Below are 22,912 nucleotides of genomic sequence, written 5' to 3'. Positions count from 1 at the left end.
TATAGTAGAAAAATGACAAATGATTGGATGCAATTTCGAGAAATAGGTAAATTGAAGAGAGAAATAGGGTGTCGGTCAAGGCTGATATAATACTATTACGATTTTAAGGCAATTTGGAGAGGAAAAACAAAAAACGCGCTTTTGCATTAAATGCTGATCCCGCTTTCTATCACACATTTGGCGGGTACGCGAACGGACGAAAAAGTAGTAGAGAAAATACCGATGAGTGAGGGAAAGAGCGAACCCCAAAAAAGCGAAACGAAAAATCGTAAGCGGGGAGAGCGACCGCATAAATACGATCGTACGAACCAAGACTATTATTACTGTACTTTCAATTCAAGAATCACACTGTGGGAATAATAATAATAGAAAGGAAAAAGAAAACCAAGAACTCACTCTCCACTGTTTGGGGATTTCATTAGTACAAGACGCAAAGACCTCCTCCTCGTACGTAGTAAAGATAGCGGGCGATTGTGAGATTGATCCGTCATTGTAGGATAAGAGGATAGAACTTTTTGTAGGAGAGTATTCTTCGTTACCCTTTTGCCCTTTTTTGATTGAGTGGAGTTAAGAGGAGGAATGGAGCTGTACGGGTCGCAGTCGGGTCAGCCGCAGGGGGAGTGGGGTCAAGAAACTGGCGTGAGAGGTGGGTTCGGTCCGGATTTCGTGTTTCTTTCTTGTGTTTCTTTAACTTGGAATGTGGTTTTTTTTTAGGGTTTTGTCGTGAAAGAAGGATTTCTTGATCATGTGGTTACCTTTTTTTTACCAATGTAGAATCAATGCGGAGGTTGAATTTGTGGGAGAGAGAAGTGTACCCGGATAGACCGGGTCAGCCCGACTGTGCGTATTATATGCGGACCGGGTCGTGTGGGTACGGTGCCAAGTGCCGGTTTCATCACCCCCGGGATCGTGGCAGCGATGTACGCCCCTGATCACACAACTCTGGTTTTAACCTTCGTTAATCTTTTGTCGGTGCTTCTTGCATTGATTCAGGGGTTTTGATGTGCTATTTTTTTATGGGTGCTTCCCCCTTTTTAATCCAAGTTCAGTATTTGGAAGCTCTTGAAAAAAGATTTCAGATTTTGTTAACCTCGTTCTTGGTTCAGCCAAGCGGATGGGCGTCTTGTTTTTGATATACTGACTTTAGTTTATGGTTTACTGATAATTTATAAAGTCGCTGTAAATTCTTTATGCTGTTTAATTCATTTTGAACAGTTTGGAGTTGGAGAGTATCCGGAGCGAGTAGGGGAGCCAGCATGTCAGGTACCCCCTGCTGTCTGTGTTTGAGCGATTGATTGAGCTAAGCTTATTTAATTTTTTTTTATATTGTGTTTGGATTGTTTAATGATCTAAAAAATGTGGAAATGACTGCACCATTCATTGTATTATACACACTCCTTACTGATTTGCTCTGGCGAAATCTGCAGTATTATTTACGAACAGGGACCTGTAAATTTGGTGTGTCCTGCAAGTTTAATCACCCCAAAAATGCGGGTGGATCATTGACCAATGTACCTCTAAATGTTTATGGATATCCGTTACGACCGGTAATAATTCCTTGTAGATGGATACGCACACACATATATACATGACAGTATGTGTATTTCTTGTTAAAAAAAGGAGTTTTCGTATTTTAATTTCTAAGGATCATTATCCTCTGACAGGGGGAGAAAGAGTGCTCCTACTATTTGAAATCGGGGCAATGCAAATTTGGCACAACATGTAAATTCGATCATCCTCAACCAGCTGGTTCAGTTGTGCCTGCATCTGCACGTCCATTTTATGCGAACGTGCAGTCTCTTTCTTCTGTGTCTCCTGAGCAGTATGACAGCTCATCGAGCAGCTATAGGGTTGCGAGGCCCCCTATAGTTCCTGGTTCTTACGTTGCTGGTGCTTATGGCCCCATGCTGCTTCAACATGGAGTGGTTCCCATTTCAAATTGGAATCCATACTCGGTAGCTTCTTCTTCTTGTTTTTCTTTCAATAAAAATGGAGAACTTGTAGATTTTGTGATCTTATGATGTAAGTTGTTTATCCTTATCAAGTGATGCTCACATGTAGAGGGTTTTGCTGGTCCAGGGAGCAGTAAGCCCTACACCATCACCTGGTGCTCAACCTTCAGTGGGGGCACCTTCTATGTACGGGATGTCACAGCTAGGTTCTTCTGCACCTGCCATTACAGGAGTTTATCCCCAGTTACCTTCTTCGAGCAACATTAATAAGGAACTTCAGTTTCCGGAAAGACTTGGACAGCCGAACTGCAACTATTACATGAGAACTGGGGATTGTAAATATGGATTATCTTGTAGGTATAACCATCCACCGGATTGGCTCTTGTCGAAAACCAATTGTGCTCTTAGCCCCATGGGGCTTCCTCTACGCCCGGTAAGTTTGGTCCCTTTTGTACGAACTGATTGATTTGAATAAAACGAAAGAACATGATTGCTGTTGCTAGTTATCTGTTTATGTGTACGCATATTTTACCTTTTATTGCCTTTATCTTTGTATTTACATATTTGTCTAGAACTTCTGATTTGTGCTTTCCTTAGTTTCACCTAAGCTGCATTGGAGGGGCTCAAGTCCAATCCCAGGGAACACTGTGATGATTAGTTTTTGTCATGGTTTGTTTTGTACTGTGGACATTTTTAATTTCACGATGAAGTGGGTATTTAGCTTTGGTAGTTTTAAGACATGGTTCGACTGGCCTTGGCTTTTAGTGGCATGAATTCTGCATTTGTAATTGAATGAATCATCTTTGGCTGGATCGCGATTTTAGTTGGTAAAGTGGCAATTTTATGATTCTTGTGGGTGATCTTTCTCTTTTTATGAAAGGTTCTCAAGTGTTAAAAAACTTTCTACTAACAAAATTGATCAAAAAACCAGAACCAGGGATGTTTCGCGACGAATTGCTGGACAATGCTAAGTTAGATAGTCGTAAAACAGTTCTCCTACTTGACCAATTGGTGAACTAACTGTGTTTACACAATATAGTTGATTCTTGTGATTTGGGATAAACAGGGGATGCAGGCCTGCAGTTTTTATTTGCAGAATGGACACTGCAAGTTTGGGCGTACATGCAAATTCGATCATCCGCCAACTGTAAAATACAGCCCATCTTCTTCTTATTCTGAAATGCCAGGTACTCCTTTCGGTACATGCCCGTTAGCATACCACCTCGTACCAACTTATTATTCATTTTGATTGATCACTGCAGGATAAATACAAACGCTTCCCACGGTTCATTCGTCGACTCTTCTTCTATTCAATTGTGAATATAATAAAACCAGAAGAACAGATGATGAATGTATCAATTGCTGTATTACCCTTTTAATTTTTATTTCTGCAACACCCTCTTTAGTCACGGATTTGTGTAAAACTTGTTTGAACAACAATATCTTGGGTGGTTGGGATTTGGCATGTAAAGAGTTGAATCATCATACCTTATTTAATCGGTTAAGAGGAGATCTGTGTCGTGGTTGTTTTGTCTATTTAGTGCCATGTTTATGTTTGATCGGACATATAAATTATATGATTTCATGCAATTATTCCACTGCTGGTGCTAGCATCTGGGCAATCTCATCGTGTAAACAAATCGACTTGGTTTCATTTTATATCGGAAGTTATCAAATCTTAGTCAAATTCGAATTTGTTCTCTTTGTTTTTAGTCCAAATTATTTTGATGGATAATCCGATAATTTTAATGTTTTTTTTAATATAATATAATTATATTAATAGATTTATTTCAAACATTTTAATTTATATTTTCAAACAATAATTTAAATAGCTAGCTAAAGTCTCGAGCTTTAGTTCGAATTAAAAGTACGATTTTTTATATAGTTCTCATCGGAGTACTAGGAATTTGGGTGTCCATAGCCAACCAATCAGGCAAGGAAATCGTAATTTCGAATTTCGCTTTAGAAATAATTCCGGGTATATATATAGTTTGACATGTTATTCATTCATCAATTTCATTTTTGTATTTTTCAATAAGATGATATTTTGGATGAATAAATTAGATATATTTTATTATATTTTTATAAATGTATATTTACCCTGTTTATTAGTTTATCCGGTATTAGTTTTACAAATGATCAATGTCTTTAAAACAAGTTTTTCCCAATGTTCGAGGGCTGGTTCTCTTACAACTTTCGTTCACCAACCCTAATTTCGAAATCTCCCTCACCCTTTCTCCGTTTCCCTTAACAGTAACCTGATTCCGCAGAATTGGAACATTCGGGCACGTGATTGGACGATTTCGATCCTTTTTCCTAATTTCAATTTTCAAGCTGGTAGGTATTTTTTACTTCTGCCGTGGAGATAGGGAAATGGAGTCTTCGAAGGACAATCAATTGGAATTGGCCGTGTCGAAGAGGTCCGCGACTTTGTATCAAGAGTTGTTGGAGGCTCAGAACGATCTTTTTCAGACACAGATTGAAAAGCTCCAAAAAATTGTTGCCACCCAATGTAAATTAACTGGCGTTAATCCCCTGTCCCAAGAAATGGTTTGTTCAGTTATCCATTTATTTAATTTCCTCGGCAAAATTATTTCTTTTTTGTTTTTGTTTTGTTTTGTTTTTTTTTGTGTGTGCGTGTTTTGGATAATTAACTGATTTTCGCATCATTTGCTTATCTTTCCTTTTCTGATCACGCTTAATTGATTCATGCAGGCTGCTGGAGCGTTATCTATTAAAATCGGTGAGTTTTTATTTTTTTATTATTATGGTCGTGTACCCAATTTGTTTTAGGATTCAATTAGAGGTTTCTATTGAATCATTGATTAATGAATCTATTTGATGTGCTGAAAGATCTCTTCAGCTATTCTCAATGGGCAATTTGTTTCTGATGCGGATATTGTCTGTTGTTTGGATAAATATTATTTAGCAAGTTTGGTCGACCATATGCATGGATCTACAACTATGAAATCGATTGATTTTATTGTTGGTTTATTGTCTGTCCACTTTTGTTAAAATTGTTAGATTTGCTAATCTTTGTTCTACCTGACTGTCATATATTTGCTCAGGAAAGCGACCTCGAGATCTGTTGAATCCAAAGGCTGTACAGTACTTGCAGTTTGTATTTTCTATCAAAGATACAGTTGGCAAGAGGGAAATACGGGAAATCAGTGCTCAGTTTGGGGTTGCGGCTACTCAGGTCTCTTCATCCTCTTTTTGGTTTTCTCTGGAGTCTCAACCTGTGGGCTGGCAGTTCCTGCCATCCAGAAGCTCTACAAGCGCTTATAATACTATTTTACCTTTATCTCATGGGCATATTGAATATAAAATGTTGAACATATACTTGTTAGGATGACGACCAAGTTTATTTAGGGTCTTATCAAAAACTTTTTTCCTTTAAATTATATATATGACTGTATGCTGCTGCAGAAATTTGCTTTTGGAGATTCCAAAAAGTTACTGAATACTAACTTTATGTTTCATATCTTATAGGTCCACGAGTTCTTTACTGGTCAGCGATCAAGAGTTAGGAACTTTGTCAGATTGTCCAGAGAGAAGGCTGACAGGTCTAGGACCTGTGATGATAGTCATCATGGAACAGCCTCAACTTCATATCCAAACGTGTCTGCAGAACCTGTTCCAATCGACACAGTAGCTCCCTATAGTCATGAAGGATCATCTCGATTGATGCAGCCTGAGGTGGTCCCATTAGGCAAAGAAAAGTCGGATGTGTATTTTATGGACAATATCTTTCGCTTGATGAGGAGTGAAGAATCTTTCTCTGGACAGGTTAAATTGCTGGAGTGGATTTTACTGATTGAAAAAATCTCAGTACTTCACTGGTACTTTAAGCTTGACCTCGGTGAATCGCAGACTGATGATGATTTATGCAAAGGTAGTTTTTCCTGCACGATCTAATTTGTTTGCATTTCCAGGTTTTTGGTTGAAGGCGGAGTGATGATATTAGCAACATGGCTGAGTCAAGCGGCTATGGAAGAACAAACGAGTGTTCTTAACATTGTTCTGAAGGTGATTCAGTCATATTATTAATTTAATGCATTCTTTATTTTTCATAGCCATCAATAGCTTAAAAGGATATTACTGTATTTGCAGGTGCTTTGTCATTTGCCTTTACGCAAGGCTCTCCCCGTGCATATGTCAGCTATATTGCAAAGTGTTAACAAACTACGTTTTTATAGGGCATCAGGTGCATGCTTTGTCTACTAATTTTCCCATATATGCATATCTCTGATAGTCTTTTATCTATGCTTTCATGAATGCAGTCCTGTACAATATCAATCAACTGTCGTCAAATGTCTTTGTAACCATCTTTAGACTGTACAATGGATGCATGGACATCAAATACAGACTTTTAGGCTTGTAACCTGTACATCATGGATGATTTGTTACTTTTTGGCATTTTATCACTAGTGATTAAATTTTTCTTTGCATGGATGGTTTATTGCACTATTATTTTTACCAGTGAAACTATTTCCCGGGATTGTTTTGGCTACTTGTCTAATTTTTTCCTGATTTGAAGACCAGACATCTCGAACAGGGCAAGAATTTTACTATCTACGTGGAGCAAAATGTTTGCAAGCAGCCAATCTTCAAACAAACTCAACGGTAACAAATCTGTTGGTGATGCACAGGATGAGATGCTATTGAAGCAAAGGCAAGTCCATTTAACTTGTATTCATAGATAGTGTTGTTTCAAGTATTTTGAAAATTAGTTTGTTGTCGCTTGCAGCATTAAAGAAGTCATGGGCAATGAAACTTGGGATTCAAATGTTAATTACTCGGTAAGTGTTCCCGTAATTAACTTCAGAATCTTTCAAAACATGTTAACTTTGATAAAGTTGCTCACTGGTCACTCTTAATACTACAGGAAGCAGATCTGAGAATAACAAATGGAAATACAAACAGCTTCAGGTATCTACTGACATCAATTTGTTTGCAAACTTTATTCGGGGATTTATTTTTAGCGTGAATATCTTTCCCAGGAAGTTGGAATCTCCACAGAAATGGAAGCTGCTTACTTCATCAGAGGAGGAATCTAATAAAAGGAGAGGTGTCATGTCGTCTCGTATCCTTCTTATCGCCTATGAACTAAATGGAGAACTATACTTGATTTTCTTTTCAGGACTATGTGGGAGCAGTTGGTTGGGGATTGACGTGCATTAATATTTTTATACTTGGTAATTTATAGAAAAAAATTCCCATGCCATTGTCTCACCTTGATAGATAAAATATTATACTTGATTTTTATATAAAAATAAATTAGTCATTCAATTATTTTATATGTACCAAATTTTTTTTGTGCGCCTAACTAAATTAGACAGTTACTTTCTCAGTAAAATATAAATATTAATCAATCTGGAATAACAAATTGTTAAACATTGGCTAAATTATACGAAGAGTCGTGTAAAACAATGACCTCACGATGTACCTGCTGTGGTGGATGATATTTCACCAGCGCGTACATTGGGCAAGGTAGAACTATTGGATTTTATAAAGTGATAAACCATGACTTATACAATGATGATGAGAGAGGGAAAAAAAAGAAATTTCTGGAAAGAAAAACTGGTGGCAAAACTGGAACATCATGGATGAGTAAGATGATCTCGGTGGACGGCCAGCTGAATTTTTTTATTTTTTTTTCTTCGGGTTTTCGTGTATTGCCTCAGCTTCCTCCATGGACTGTGTAAAACCCATTTGTAGGATTAATGCAGCTTCTGGGGTGGGATGCATGGCAATATCTAGTCTTTCTAGTTATTGATAATGGTTTGACTGTTCAGTTATCAAGATCAAATATTTTAGAGTTTATACCAAATTTCTTGAAACTCTTAGTCGGGGTTCAATCACTTTTCATTGAATTTCTATTCCCCCGGCAACGAAGCTGCGTAATCAAATATCAACCTTGTACATAACTATTAAATTAACAAAATCATTGCGTTAACAAGTTGGTTCTTGTTGTGGCTGATTAAAAAGCTATCATTTGACAGTTTAATGACGATTTAAAGCTTTGTGATAACTGATAAATAATCTTCTGTTGTATCTGGAGAATGTGGAAAATATAACTTAATATGGCTGTACATTGCGCTTCCATGAATTGATAGACTTCAGTTTTACTTCATTATATCGTCATTTTTCTGGATCATTCTTCTGTTTTTTGTACTGTTGAGAAATCTGAGGGAAACGGGAGAAACTAATCTGCAACCTTTTTTAATATCCATTAAGCACGTCAAGTTTTCACAAATTGTGATGAAAGCCAACTTGACCCAGACGTTTCTGACTATTTATTGCAACTAAAAAAGTTCCGATTGGTACTCTGTTAGAATTTGGGTGTGTATATTATGTACATAATTTCGGCAAACGTGGAAACGGCAACATCTTATAGTCCTCTAGGGAAGGTGAGGTCTGTTAGCAACATAGTAGGAATTAGTTTGATTGTAGTGTGAATAAAAATTTAGTCATAGTTTACAAAGTAATGTATTGCATGATTAGAAGTGTTGAGATCGCATAAATGATTTAACTCATCCGGATTTCTCACGTTGTTATGCAAAAGAAATACGTCAAAAACGAAAAAAATTTGACATGTAGCTGTACACTGAGTCAAAATCGTGAGCTCATAAGCATTGATATTAATGCTGTCTAACTTTTGCTAATGATTTATGGTTGTGATCTGTTGCGAGAGCAATACCACCAAGCATGCACTCTCCCATTTGTCAGTATCCGGTTGATATCTTAATGTCTTTACGTGGGGTGTAAATGTACTTTTGAAATTATTTATCTTGCTTTTTTATGATAATTGCTTCCAAGGAATTCAGAGTGTCCTTTCCCTTTATTCTTCTTTGTTCTCTATAACTATGCCTTAACTAGCCACAGAAATGCGAGAGCGAAGGAGGGTTAAGATGGTTGATCCCCCTGGCCAAAGAATAGTTGCCAATAGCCCACATATTGTGAAATCCACACCTGCAACTCACAGCAGGCCACTTTCAGCTGACGATATACAGAAAGCGAAAATGCGCACCCAATTTATGCAAAGTAAATATACAAAGAATGATGATAATTCCCAAGTGAAGTCTGATAGTCCACACAATTGTAGCACACCCCATTCCAATGTCCCACCATCAATACCTAAACCTGTTCTGGCGGATCTTGATGAGAGGAGGGAACTTGATAATTCCACAACCAAAGTTTCTAACATACGGGTGACTACTCGTTCAAATTTGGAGGAACCTCCATGGAAAAAGATCAAGAGAATCCCGTTCACGTGGCGGACACCCCGAGGTACATTTGCCTTTTGCTCTCATTTTTGTGGTCCTTGTTTTCGTCTGATTGTTCAAGTTACAATTTAATTTATGATTAGGCCTTGCTTTCAGAATTGTTTGAACATTTGGAGAGATTACTACTAACTGACTGAAATAAGAATTTTCCCTGACACCGTTCTTCTTGGTTCTGCGTTTTTCTTTTAATTTTCTCTAGACTAATATTGTATTAGGAAGTTATGAGTCACGTGAAGTTTTAAATAGAGTTACTAAAATCACGGGCAGATGACCTGGCCTTTATATGGTTTATTTAGTGATTTAATCTTGGTTTTGCCAAGGACGTATGCATTTGGTGAACTTGCTGATGAAAGTTGGCACATTTTCGGTCCTTTTGTATGGATTATGGTTTTGCCATTGTTAGACCCCTATTAATTGGCATCATTTTGTATAAACTCTGTTGCACGCGTTTCTCAATCAATGAAACTAATAATTTGATTGAAAAATGAAATGGGATATATTATATACCATCTTCATTATAGGAGGAATTGCAATACAACAATGTGCTGTTGTTTTGATGGAATACCATCCATATGTATGTAATTTCTCATACTTTTAAAATGTAACAGAACTCAGAAGAAAAGAAAGGGAAGTGCGGTGGAGCTTTTTCAGCATAAATACTGTGTTATTTTTGTCCCCGTGTTATGACTCGTCCACAGTTGCTTTCTGTCAGTTGTACAAGTATTATGTTATTTTTGTTCTCGTTTTATGCCTCATCCACTGTTGTTCCACCTCCTTCATGACGTGCTATTTGTGGTTATTCCTCGTCTCATTTCTCCAGCCTTTGTTGCTGATGTTTGCATTTTCCCTTCTTCCAAACCACGTGTGCTCTTATTTGGGATGGTGGATGTCATATGGTAACAATCGAAGTACTGCAAAAGAAGTCTCTTTTGCTCTCAGCTAAATAACCATTCGTTCCCCTCATTGATATTGAATTGCAACGAGAATCAGACTTCAAACGTTTGAGAGCTTGATCACGATGCTACGATTATTAAAAGATCAAGGATGTGCATTATTAACTTCCAGATAAAGCTTGTTCTTCGTGTTCAAGCCAGAAAAGAATTACCACTGCATTTTAAAGTATTCCATGAACAAGTTAATCTAACTACACCTTTCCAACAAATGCAATTTGTTCGATTGATTGCTCCATACAAAGAAGCAATATGAATAACACGAAAATGGAGGATTTAAGCAGTGATTTGAACATGAACATAATTTCAATACATTGACCTTAATCGCCAACTTAACCCTTCCTTTATTGTTGTCTTCCTTCTGTACAATTTTACTTATCGAACTACCATACCAGAAACTTCAAGAAAAGAATTTTACTGGCGATAATATGTCCTGTGTTACTAGTTGCTATATCCTAGTTTTTTGAGTTAGCGTTTTTCTCATTCCGGGCATCTGTTTGTTTTGCGCAGAAGTCAAAATTGGGGAATCATGGCTTGTCGGCACTGGTGAAAGCAGCAAAGAAGTTGAAGTTCAGAAAAATAGAATAAGGCGCGAGAGGGAAATAATTTACAGGACAATTCAAGAAATTCCAACAAACCCAAGAGAACCTTGGGACAGAGAAATGGACTATGATGACACATTAACTCCCGAAATTCCTGTAGAGCAGTTACCCGATGTTGAACCACTCGAAACACCACAAGTTTCTGTTAATGGCTGCGAGGAAAGTGCAGCTGCGGTCTCAACAACATTGAGTGGTGCTGGTGGGAGTGTACCTGAACCAGATCTTGAACTGCTAGCTGAGTTGCTTAAAAACCCGGAATTAGTTTATGCATTGACTTCGGGCCAGGCTGGTGATTTATCGAGTACTGAGACTGTCAAGCTTCTTGATATGATTAAGGTTAATGGGGTGACCTCTTTCAGTAATTTTGCTGGTTTAGGTGCAAAAGGTGACAACAAAGCCGAGGTTTCTCTGCCCTCACCAACTCCATCAAGCGACAATGTGCCGGTGCGTAATTTAAGCAAATAGTGTACACAACTTTTGAGATTTAATAGAAATTTATTCATAACTATACTACAATAATCTCCCCTGTTTTTACATGTCTACCACGCTCCCTCAAATTATATATATAACGCAGTAGTTTCTCAAGAACATAAATTATACAGCATATTTTTCCGTCGATTTTTCAAAATTCAATGTTAAAAACTTTGCTGTCCCATAAAGTTTTTCTTGAGTCGAGCTCAAAAAATATGTATATATACACACTTCTAGCTCACGTAAATTTAAATCAAACCAGAGATACTTCCGATTATTATCCCGAATATGTCGTTTTAATTAGAAGGGTAGCTTAGGGGTCAATGGAGTGTGCGTTAAAGAATGTCCTGTAGAGTTTTGAGGAACACAAGTTTCCAAACATTAACAGAACCTTGAGTAATTTTCTCTTGCATTTTCATATGGTTATGGTTTCAAGTTAGTGATTATGGTACTCGTTTTCTTTTTTTGGTTACTGCAGAATGGAGTGAAGCGCGACTTAACGAGAAACCCATTTTCACGGCAGCACATAACTGCGAAAGGCAGTGTATTTCAAGCCCCGGAAACTGCTCGTATTCCAGGGGCCCCTGTTTTTGTCTCTCACCCCCCACCAGTATCGACTCTGCAATCCACTATTCAGTCGCAGCCGCGTACAAATATTCTTATGCATAACAAATCCTCCAATGTACACTATCTGGCACCAGAGATGGTGCTAAACCACCCGAATACTGCAATCAACTCTAATCGTGCCTCACCTAGTTTACTCCGGGTCGAAAACTTTGGCAATATCGATATGTCAGCAGCATCTCTGGGCATTTCATCATCCAGGCTCTTACCAACTCCCACATCTGCACCATTACATCCACAGCTTCCTTACACACGGGAGTGTACTGTTCCCCATTCATTAAGTACAAGACCGGGTTATGAGAAAATTAATTTCCATCAAAAGAATCCAACTATAAACAATGTTCGCACCGGGGCCCCTGTAAATGCTGCAGTGCCTTCAGGGACCTGGGAGAGAAATGAACGTGCAGGAAGGCACGGATTTGAATCATGGAGCCCAGAAAATAGCCCACATAGACGTTATGAACACACTCCAGGCCAAAATTATCCCGAACCAAGAGTGAATATAAGAGACGGGAGAGAGAGGCAGACACATCGGAATTCAGTGCAGTCTTCTGGTTACCGGGACCAGAGAACGGGTGGGGTACGTGACTATAGAAGATAGCTCTGAAACAAGCTCTTGTTTTGCCTACAGTTCTTTGGTTGCTCAAAGAAGTGTTGTATTTGATGTACAAAAGAGGTGTTAGCTGTCTTAACTGGACAAATATCATCTGATTATAATGTCCTTTAATTTTTCAGCAAGGAAAGAAATTTGTGATCGGGGAAAGTTTTAAGGAGTTAAGTTGCCATCCTACCCTTCTTGGCCAAAGCGGTCTTACCTCTTCTTAATGGTCAGTTATGTCCACATTCCTTTAGTAGGGAATGATGATGACAGCATCCCTTAAACATGTTGATCATATATGATGATCATCTCTTGGCTCGATTATTCGTCGATCTTTCTCTTTATCGTCTCCCGTCGTTCTTGTTTTTATGACAGCAAGTTTTTCTTCAGTCAGAAACTATCAGTATAAGGGCATATCCAAGGGACTCTATTTTGATGTTAGCGCTAGTTTGATGTTTGGGAATTCTTCCGACCGGGGGACTTAATTTCTATCTTCAAAATAGCGCACCATCCATTTGCTTCAAATTTGGCGCAAATGAAACCCTGCTTCAAACTTTGACGCAGGACGCTTTTATTTTATTTTTATAATTTTATTATTATTTATTTGTTTGTTTAATGTTTTTAAATAATAATATAGATTGATTAATTTAGTAAATAATATATTTAATAATGTAATATAATTTCTTAATATATAAGATAATTTAATAATAATTTTAAATCATTTAATTAATATATTAATTAAAAAAATATTTTTTTAATATTATAATAATTTACAAATATTTGATTAATATATTAATTCATAAAAATAATTAGTTAGTGTAAATAATTAATGCAAATAACATAATTTATAATTAAACATCAAACACATAAATTTATTGAATAATATTTGAACATTCAAACACACAGTTAAAATAAAAATATGAATTCGAATTCAGATAATTTAAATGCAAATATAATAAAAAGAAATAAAAAACTAAATCATTAATAATTTGAAAAATCGGCTCCAAAATCACCAAAATATTTTCTAAATGCGCTGCCCTCATGTTGACAACGTTCTTTATCTATTTTTTGCATAATTCTTGCTTGTTCTTTTTGAATAATTTGACGCATTTCTGGATCGTCAATTGTTCAAGATCCATGTACAAAACTTTATTCTCCTCCTGAATTATAGCCAATGCTATTTGTTGTTGACGAATTTCTAGTATTTTTTTATCATTTTGCAATGTTAACAGCTTAGTATCTTAAGTTTGTTGTATATCGGTAGATACCTTTTATAATACATTGATAAGCTCGCGATGTCCTTCCCTCATCGTATAAATTAATTTCGAAACACTTTCTTCTCTTTTTTCTTTAATTTGGATTTTTTCACTCCAAGTTGTCACTGAGATGGAGTTCCACCTGCATTTTCATCACAGCTTAAATTAATTGAAAATGAATTTACTGCAGGAGAACCTAATATTAGAAATTCTGGTTCTTGAGTATCTGACTGTGATTGAATCCAAATTTGTGACATATTGTTTGGATACTGGCATCGGTGCACTGTCGTTGGCCGAAAATTTCTCCATATCTTTCACTATAGGCCAAACATGATCAAACTTGAATATTTTAGCGAAATTTTTAACTTGCATCATTAAATCCTTTGTCATGTTCAGCTGCACAAAAATATCTAACTCGTATAAAAAATAGACTTAGAGTATTATGTAAATATAATAATATATACTTACAATATATTCTTCAGATGCGCCACTCGACTTCAGCTTTTCAATTATACTAACACATCCACGTAGTTTTCTAACAGCGCAGAGGATAACTCGCATGAGACATTGCAATGATCTGATATTGCGTACTTGCATGTTATTCGATTCGTCGACATTGAAAGCTTCTTCAATACAACTCCAAAATCGATCTTTGGATTGGTTTATACCGATGATAGGATTTTGCGAAACGTCAAGATAAACATGACACAAGAGTTTATCTTCTTCAATAGCGTAATTAGTTGTTCAAAAAGTGGAATCCGTTGAATTTCTTTGAACAATGAAAATATTTGGTTGTAGATTGTAATGTTTATGATTTAATCAACCAACAAGAGGTTTATTTATAGTGGGAAGGTGACCTACCAGTCAAAAGCGCATCTACCAGTACAAATGCATCTACCAAACTCATATACTAGTCAAAAACGTATCTATCAGTCCAAACTCATCTACCAGTCAAAAACGCATCAACCAAACTTATCTACCGGTCCAAAATGCATCTACCAAAATCTCACACACATCTACCAAACTCAAAAACATAACTACCAGTGAAAAAAACATCTACTAAACTCATCTATCAGTCCAAAATGCATATACCGAAATCACACTCATCTACCAATCAAATACAAATCAAAGACACATCTATATAATGTAACTAAAGTATCATACTTTCCTACATATTTTTTCTTTTTTTCTAAATTAAAAATGAATTCGTATTCTATATTTGATACAAACTCATCTAGTTCATCTTTATTGTGAAGATGATATTCAATTTGTTGAAAATTTTGAAAATAGAAGAAGAACAATACTGTCAACTATAGCTCGAGAACAAAATTTAGTTGATGCCTACATCATCCAACAAGAACAAGAAGTCATACACAGAGGGTCCATTCCATGTCATATAGTCATCCGATGCGAACGTGAAATTACTGATAATAAGTTGTTTAACGACTATTTTGCTGAGAATCCAATCTACAATGAAGCAATTTCCCGAAGGAGATCTCGAATGTCTCGAAATCTTTTCCTTCGAATAGTAGATGTCGTAAAGAATCACGATGTTTATTTCATATAAAGAAGTGATAGTTTGGGACAGCTCGGGCTATCGACTAATCTAAAAGAAACTGCTGCATTGAGAATGCTACCATATGACATAACTGCGGATGCTACTGATGAATACATCCAAATAGGAAAATCTACTGCAATTCAGTGTATACAACGCTTTTGTTGAGCTATAGTGGAAGTTTTTGCGGAGCAGTACTTGAGATCACATACGGCCAATGATGTTATTAGACTTCTCTATATTGGCAAACAACGAGGTTTTCCTAGAATGTTGGGAAGTCTCAACTGTGTGCATTGGAGGTGGAAAAATTGCCCCACGGCTTGGGCGGGACAATATGCAAGTCGTAGTAGTAGTTCTCCAACAATCATTTTAGAAGCGGTAGCTGGTTACAATCTTTGGATGTGACATGCATATTTTGGTATGCCTTGAACCAATAATGATACAAATATTTTAGAGTCTTCCAGTCTATTTTTCAATCTTATACAAGGAATTGTTCATCCATCTCATTATACTATTGGAACAAAAGAATATGACACTGGATATTATTTAGCTGATAGTATTTATCCGAAATAGTCAACTATTGTGCAAACTATCCATGATCCGCGTGATGCAAAGAAACAGTATTTTGCGATGAAACAAGAGTTATGCAGGAAAGATGTGGAGCACGCATTTGGCATTCTTCAATCATGATTTGCGATTGTAGCATCTCCAGCACGTGGTTGGAAGAAAAATCACTTGAATGATATAATGAAAGCATGTATTATAATGCACAATATGATAATCGAATATGAACGTGATCTTAGTGCACCAATTCAAGATGCTAGGAAGCACTGAATCCAATGGTAGAAATGGTTGTCAATGAGTATATCAGATTTCGAGAATTTCTCGCTGGATATAAAAAAATAAAAGACAAAGACGCTCATTATGCATTACGAAATGCTTTAATTGATCATTTATGGGATGGATATGATCATTCAAATATTTGAAGTTGTATTGATAATTTCTTATTTAATTTAATGTCATGCATTAATTTTATTTCATCAATTTTATTACTTTCTATTTCAATTCGTATAATATAGATTTCAATAGTATATTTAAAATAATTAAATTAATCATTTTAGTAATATTATCGCAATTATTAATAATATAATATTAATTATATCAAATATAAAATAGAATTATAATTATATCACTAAATTTAAAAATAGACATTTAATAAATAANAAAAAAAAAAAAAAAAAAAAAAGAGTTGAGACTACCTGATCATATATGTTCCCAAAGGAATTTCTAGGAAATTCAAAATGGCCTACCCCCTTTGCCTAGGAGAGATCTGATGGCCATGATACATCCTGGAAATGCACAATTATTGATCATTTTTTCAATTATAATAATAATGATAAATATATTAATTAAATAAATAAATGCATAAAAAAATACAACTTGCCAGCGACTCACATGGCAAACGTTTCTTTTTTCTTTGAGCTGCAATCATGCACCTAATTTGGTTATTTTAATGGCCAAATGGGAGAAAATCATTTGAGAGATATCATTGTCTATAAAGATAAATACCCATTCATCTTCTTACTCATCCACCATAAAATCATTGACTCTTTGCTTCTTGTGGTGTTTGATTAGGTGATTTTGATCATGGCAATCAAGGTTCATGGACACCCTCTTTCTCCAGCAACACTGAGAGTTATTGTCTGCCTTGAAGAGAAAGGAGTTGATTTTGTTCCTGTTCTGGTCGATCTACCAACAGGCGAGCAGAAGAAGGAGCCCTTCATTTCCATCAACGTAAGCCATAAATCCCAAGAGACCTTTGTTGGTTCTCTGTGTATGTTGATTGAACTTTGAAAATTTTTTAGATCTTGCTTTTCTTGTGTGTGGGATATTAATCATTGATTTGACACTGTAACTTCCATTCTTCCCAATTGGTGCAGCCATTTGGTCAAGTGCCAGGTTTTGAAGATGGAGACTTGAAGCTCTTTGGTAATATTCCCTGGCTAATAGATCTTATTCTTGAGGTAATTTAAAATTACTACCACCTATTTGATTGACATATGGAAATTTTGAATACAGAATCAAGAGCGATCACTAAATACATTGCACATACATATGCTGACAAGGGAACTCCACTCTTGTTTGAAGATCCCAAGAAACTGGGAACCTTGCTTGTATGGCTTGAAGTCGAAGTTCATCAATTTGATGCGTCAGCACAAAAGCTCGCCTTTGAGATCTTGATCAAGCCAATGAAGGGCTTGACTACAGATGAAGCTGCAGTCGAGCAATTGCAAGTCCAATTATCTAAAGTTCTTGACGTGTACGAGGCCCGATTGGCCAAATCGAAATACATAGCAGGAGACAGCTTCACATTGGCTGATCTGCATCATCTCCCAGTTATCAATAACTTGTTGAAAACAAAGGTTAAAGCTTTGTTTGATGCACGACCCCATTTCAGTGCTTGGTGCGCTGATATCTTGGCCAGGCCGGCTTGGAAGAAGACTCTTGAAGTGAAGTTTTAATATATTTTGCTTTGTATTTCACCCGAATAAAGGCATCTTTATGTGTTTGCAGCAGATTGGAGTTTGAACTTACATTCGTGAGTGTCTGGCTATCTTTAAGGATTGTGTCGATGTAATAGAAACAAAATTAACAGCCTGTAGAGCTGTGTTATGGATATCCTCTTTTATAATAAATTTTGGGCTCACTGTATGCACAGACACTCTGAAATTTTTTATCAGCACAATGTCGGAACATATCTTAGACACAGATCTGAGTCGGAGTGAATATAGAACGTGCTAATTGCTTGAGAAATTAAAAGAGAAAAGAACACATGTAACTGCTGTTATGATTGTTGGATGTTTTTTGGATACCATAGGATGGATTTCATCTCTTAGGTCCTAAGACTGAGTAAAAGGATTTGGACTAAGAACTCAACGATTAATTTGAAATGAACACGAATCTTTGGTGAATTTCAAATTCATCATAATCACACGAACATAAATTCATTCAAAACCATCAAATAGATTTGAAATTCATAGTTTCAAATTCTTAAATCCAAGATCAATCATATGTTGTACTTGCTTGAATTGATGTATTTGATATAAAATTACAGAATTGATTTGAGTAAGGATGTAATAGATTAATTTCAAATTAGTTCATCTTAATTATATTTGAAATCTATCATGATTACTGTAACATTTTATAATTTGGTATGAAATATATCTGAAATCTACTTGATTTTGTCTATCCAATTAAGTCAAAAAATTTGGAATCTATTGAGACAATCTGAACCACAATGTTTCTGAAACTGAGAGTAAATATTATTTGGTTAGAATCACAATATGATATGGAGATACTATGAATAAAGAAATATGCATGACAAGAGAGGAGAAAACACAAAAAGAAAGGTTGATTGGGAAGAGTCGGGGTCAACTTGACAATATAAAGCTGGGCAAAAACTAGTATAAGACGGTCTTACGGGTCGTATTTTGTGAGACGGATATCTTATTTGAGTCATCTATGAAAAAATATTATTTTATATGCTAAGAGTATGACTTTTTATTTTGAATATCGATAGGATTGACCCGTCTCACGGATAAAGATTCATGAGATCGTCTCACAGAAGACCTACTCATAAAACTTTGTATCAATTTTGAATGTATGCACAATACATTTTTTTTTATAGTTTCTCAAAACAGGTCGATGAAGTGGGCAGAGACGTCATATTCCCAAGAATGACATGTGCCCATATGTAATAATCTCATAAAGAAACTTCAAGCTCGCAAGACTCTGTCGTATCAGTGGCATCCATAGGCAAACATCTCTCAAAATTCTCTGGTATAAATAAACACCTGCACACTGTATTTCTACATGATCATCACATAATCAAATCCATTATTATTTTCCAAAAAATAAAAATGGCGATCAAGGTTCACGGTGCAACCTTATCAACTGCAACGATGAAAGTTTGTGCGTGCCTCAATGAGAAAGGACTCGATTACGAGTTCGTTCCGGTTAACATGAGGGCCGGAGAGCACAAAAAGGATCATTTCCTATCCCTCCAGGTAAGCTCTTTAAACTTCGAAACCTTCATTCTTAATTCGGAATCGTTGCTCATCTTGATCAACTTATCTGATGCAGCCATTTGGTCAAGTGCCTGCCTTTGAAGATGGAGACCTGAAGCTTTTTGGTAAGTTACATTAATGACATCATCTCACAATATAACTGAAGAAACACAAGAAATCTAACCTTCAGAACCCCTCATCCTTGTAAGCACAGACAGATCCGACACCAGAAATTAAAAAAAAAAAAAATTTTTTTGAGATTTTATGTATTATCTTTCTGAAAATATGATATCTGCCCCCAAAAAATAATGTATATCGGGCCACCTTCACCTAACCTACTCGCTCGGTTCCTATGTCCGCCTGTGCAGTAAGAGAACAAGATGTTTGACTTTTTATCATAAATTTTTATGCAGAATCAAGGGCAATTAATCAATATATTGCATACGCTTATGCTGACAAGGGAACCCCATTGATATTCCAGAACCCAAAGGAGATGGCAAGCGCGTTGGTATGGATGGAAGTAGAGGCTCAAAAGTATGACCTTCCAGCATCAAAGTTAACATGGGAACTCAGCTTTAAGCCGATGATGGGGAAGCCTGTGGATGATGCTGTCGTTGAAGAATATGTTTCCCAGCTGTCTAAAGTTCTTGATGTGTATGAAGCACGATTGGCACAATCCAAGTACTTGGCAGGAAACAGCTTCAGTCTAGCAGATCTCAATCATCTCCCAACATTGAGCTACTTGATGGGGACAAGTGTCAAAGCAGTTTTTGATTCACGTCCTCATGTCAGAGCTTGGTGTGAGGATATCTTGGAAAGAGCCGCTTGGAAAAAGGTTGTTGACATGAAAAACAACCAGTGAGCTATAGGGTCTTCACCTCCATATTTAGTCATTGTGGCTTCTCATCCTATTACCTATACACTCTGTTTTGCTTCCAATTTCTTGTTTCGAATCTTCAATAAGAATGTTGTGGAAAGAATCTGCCAATAATATAATGTTTAGCTTACAGCTCTTTTTCTGAAATTTTAATAAGGATCTTGATAAATTCATGTTCTGATCACAGTTCTATGACAAACTATCTTTTTCATATCGAGAAATGGAAGTCATTTTTCGTTTAATGCAAAAAAAATACATAAATGATGAAAATATTAACGGCGGCATTGCCCAAGATGTAGCACTATTAGTTTCCGTTGAAGCAAGTAAACCATGATTTTTCGGACACCACTCCTCAACCCCTTTTCCTTTACATGTCCAAAACAGGAAAAATCATATGAAAAGTGCTATTCTGATCTTTGGGAGTTACCTTGTGCATCAAGCATTACTCCTCTCTAGAGTAACAGTTCCAACCGACCATACATATAATGAGCTGATTTTTCTAAAAAAGGCCAATTTTTTTTTTAAACAAAAGGAATAAACATTTCCTAGGCTGACTACCATCCACTTTCTTATCGTCGTGCTGTGGCATCAAAATTCATAATGTGGTACAAGCATGAACACAAGGTCCATGAACCCGACGCATATACGCGATGAAGTTCCAGTCACATGCCTTCAATCAAATTTATGAAAAAGTTTGTCTACCACATAAAAAACTGGATACAGCAAAAAGCTGATTCTATTGTCCATATATCCTATTCCAATGAATGCAGAAATAATGCATTATATCAGACTGTTGAAATTTTGGAGACAGATTATCTTCTGTCGTATTGTTTCACACCAGAAAACAAAAAAGATGACCAACACCGAAGAAGGTTGTCTCTCTTTCCCAAACAGCAGAGAACGCAAACATGTCGGGCCAACCGCTGAAGACCGAATCCCTCGTGTTCATGTTCAACTGAGCTGCTACCCACGCACTTCTTTGGTCCCCTCACCCTCACTTTCATCAAGCTCCTAACTTTCTCGACATCGCTCCATCTTTCCATAGCAGCATACCAGACCACACCACATAATAAGCACTATTCTCAGGCTCCAACTCCACAAGTTTCCAAGCAGCGATCTCACTTAGTTCCAGGCCAGTTTGAGCTCTACTACCAGAAAGTAGAGCTCCCCAAATACTCACAGTAGGCTCAAAAGGCATCTCAATGATCATCCTATGAGCCTCTTCTCAGGCTCCAACTCCACAAGTTTCCAAGAAGCAATCTCACTCAGTTCCAGGTCAGTTTGAGCTCTACAACAAGAAAGTAGAGCTCCCCAAATACTCACAGTAGGCTCAAAAGGCATCTCAATGATCATCCTATGAGCCTCTTCCAAAAACCGAGAACGTGCTAAAACATCGACCATAAAAGCGTAATGTCTAACATCTGGTGAAAACCCATACTTTCCAGTTTCCATCAACCAATGAAGAAAATATTTGCCACCCCATATGTAAAAAAACCCGAATGCACACAAGCGCACATCACCGCAATTAAAGTGACCTCATCAGGCTTAAAACCTTCTTGTTCCATCCTGAAAAACCGTGTAACAGCTTCCTTACCATTATTAGCTAGAGCTAGCCCTTTAATAACCATGTTCCGTGTGAACATATTCTTCTCACTCATCTGGCCAAACACACACAAACCCTCGTCGATTTTGCCACACTTCATGCACATATCAATTGAAGAAATACCTAAAAATCACATCCAATTCCCATTTTTTTCCCTTTACAAGCTCATGTAACCAAACTCCCATATCCTGCGCACCGAAATCAGCACATGCAGCCAAAACATTCACCACGGTCACCTGATTAGGCATCACACCTCGCTTTTTCATCCTCTCAAAAGCAATCAAAGCGTCATCCAACTTCCCAGCTTCCCTAAATCCAGAAATCATAACCGTCCACGACACGTCGTCTACCTGTGGCATTTCATCAAACACGTTCCCGCACAAACCCATTTCCCCAACCGCATCATACAAATTGATCAAAGCATTCCCAACATAAATATCACCCAAAAAAACTCAACTTGATCACCTGGGCATGCACCAAAGTTCCTTCTTTCACCAACTTCAAGTCCTCCAATGCCTTGAGCACAAAAGGGAAAGTGTATTGTTGACAAGGAGTGGTGGAATGAGAAAACAGTCTCAGAAGGGTGTTGCAAATGAAAGTGTGCGATCTTGAGACGTTGCTGGTGTAGAGGTGCAAGACGTTGGAGTCGAGGAGGTTTAAGGGGGTGGCAGGCGGCGATGAAGCAGTGAGCGACGGTGGTGTTGATGTGAAGACGAGAGAGGATGAGCTGAGCTTGAATTTGTCGGTGGTGTGAGGGAGTGGAGCAATGGTCCAACGGGTGGATGATTCTGGTTGCCGTTGGTTTCAAATTCAGTGGGCTCATTTGTTCTGGATGACTGGATCACCTCTTTTGCTTTATCCAAAAACAGCTAAGAATAATCAAAACATAGTCGAAGTTGTTTGATCATCCAGCGTGCATATTCATATATATTTTTTAATATAAAAGAGAGTTTTAAAAAAAAATCCATAATTAAATTTTATTTTAGTTGTTTCTAATAATTTTTAACTTGATTTATGTTATAAAAAAATTTAATTTGAGAGACATTGTTCTAAATTACAAAAATATTA

At 36.8% G+C, this 22,912-nt stretch overlaps 4 protein-coding genes and 1 pseudogene across 5 annotated transcripts; 4 read left to right on the top strand and 1 right to left on the bottom strand.

The window, feature by feature from the left end:
* Nucleotides 1–217: 217 nt before the first annotated feature.
* On the top strand, nt 218–3,486 carry LOC140959565 (zinc finger CCCH domain-containing protein 32). The gene is made up of 8 exons (XM_073417472.1): nt 218–646; nt 775–920; nt 1,216–1,263; nt 1,428–1,547; nt 1,665–1,955; nt 2,080–2,385; nt 3,019–3,139; nt 3,215–3,486. The coding sequence occupies exons 1-8, from the start codon at nt 580–582 to the stop codon at nt 3,217–3,219; spliced, it is 1,104 nt and encodes a 367-aa protein (XP_073273573.1). The 5' UTR covers nt 218–579; the 3' UTR covers nt 3,220–3,486.
* Nucleotides 3,487–4,076: 590 nt separating this feature from the next.
* Nucleotides 4,077–12,955, top strand: LOC140959563 (homeobox protein LUMINIDEPENDENS-like). Of its 2 annotated transcripts, XM_073417471.1 has the most exons (14): nt 4,077–4,502; nt 4,668–4,695; nt 5,021–5,151; nt 5,445–5,651; nt 5,742–5,794; nt 5,888–5,981; nt 6,066–6,159; nt 6,498–6,627; nt 6,703–6,754; nt 6,841–6,884; nt 6,956–7,038; nt 8,841–9,245; nt 10,702–11,237; nt 11,743–12,955. In XM_073417471.1, exons 1-14 carry the CDS (start codon nt 4,326–4,328, stop codon nt 12,487–12,489), a joined length of 2,781 nt encoding a protein of 926 aa, XP_073273572.1. In that variant the 5' UTR covers nt 4,077–4,325; the 3' UTR covers nt 12,490–12,955. The 2 variants fall into 2 exon arrangements, with proteins under 2 accessions (XP_073273572.1, XP_073273571.1); XM_073417470.1 differs by having other exon boundaries at nt 4,078–4,502; nt 5,445–5,794; nt 11,743–12,954.
* A 3,874-nt stretch (nt 12,956–16,829) lies between these two features.
* LOC140960240 (glutathione S-transferase-like) lies at nt 16,830–18,004 on the top strand. Its single transcript, XM_073418435.1, has 3 exons — nt 16,830–17,091; nt 17,238–17,286; nt 17,377–18,004. The coding sequence occupies exons 1-3, from the start codon at nt 16,945–16,947 to the stop codon at nt 17,817–17,819; spliced, it is 639 nt and encodes a 212-aa protein (XP_073274536.1). The 5' UTR covers nt 16,830–16,944; the 3' UTR covers nt 17,820–18,004.
* A 999-nt stretch (nt 18,005–19,003) lies between these two features.
* On the top strand, nt 19,004–20,452 carry LOC140959943 (glutathione S-transferase PARB-like). The gene is made up of 3 exons (XM_073418004.1): nt 19,004–19,364; nt 19,441–19,489; nt 19,778–20,452. The coding sequence occupies exons 1-3, from the start codon at nt 19,218–19,220 to the stop codon at nt 20,224–20,226; spliced, it is 645 nt and encodes a 214-aa protein (XP_073274105.1). The 5' UTR covers nt 19,004–19,217; the 3' UTR covers nt 20,227–20,452.
* Nucleotides 20,453–20,959: 507 nt separating this feature from the next.
* Nucleotides 20,960–22,719, bottom strand: LOC140959942 (pentatricopeptide repeat-containing protein At5g66520-like; annotated as a pseudogene).
* Between the last annotated feature and the right edge of the window lie 193 nt (nt 22,720–22,912).

Source organism: Primulina huaijiensis, chromosome 15 (assembly GCF_012295235.1).
Source record: "Primulina huaijiensis isolate GDHJ02 chromosome 15, ASM1229523v2, whole genome shotgun sequence".
Lineage (NCBI taxonomy): Eukaryota > Viridiplantae > Streptophyta > Magnoliopsida > Lamiales > Gesneriaceae > Primulina > Primulina huaijiensis.
This window is presented reverse-complemented; position numbering and strand designations above follow the sequence as displayed.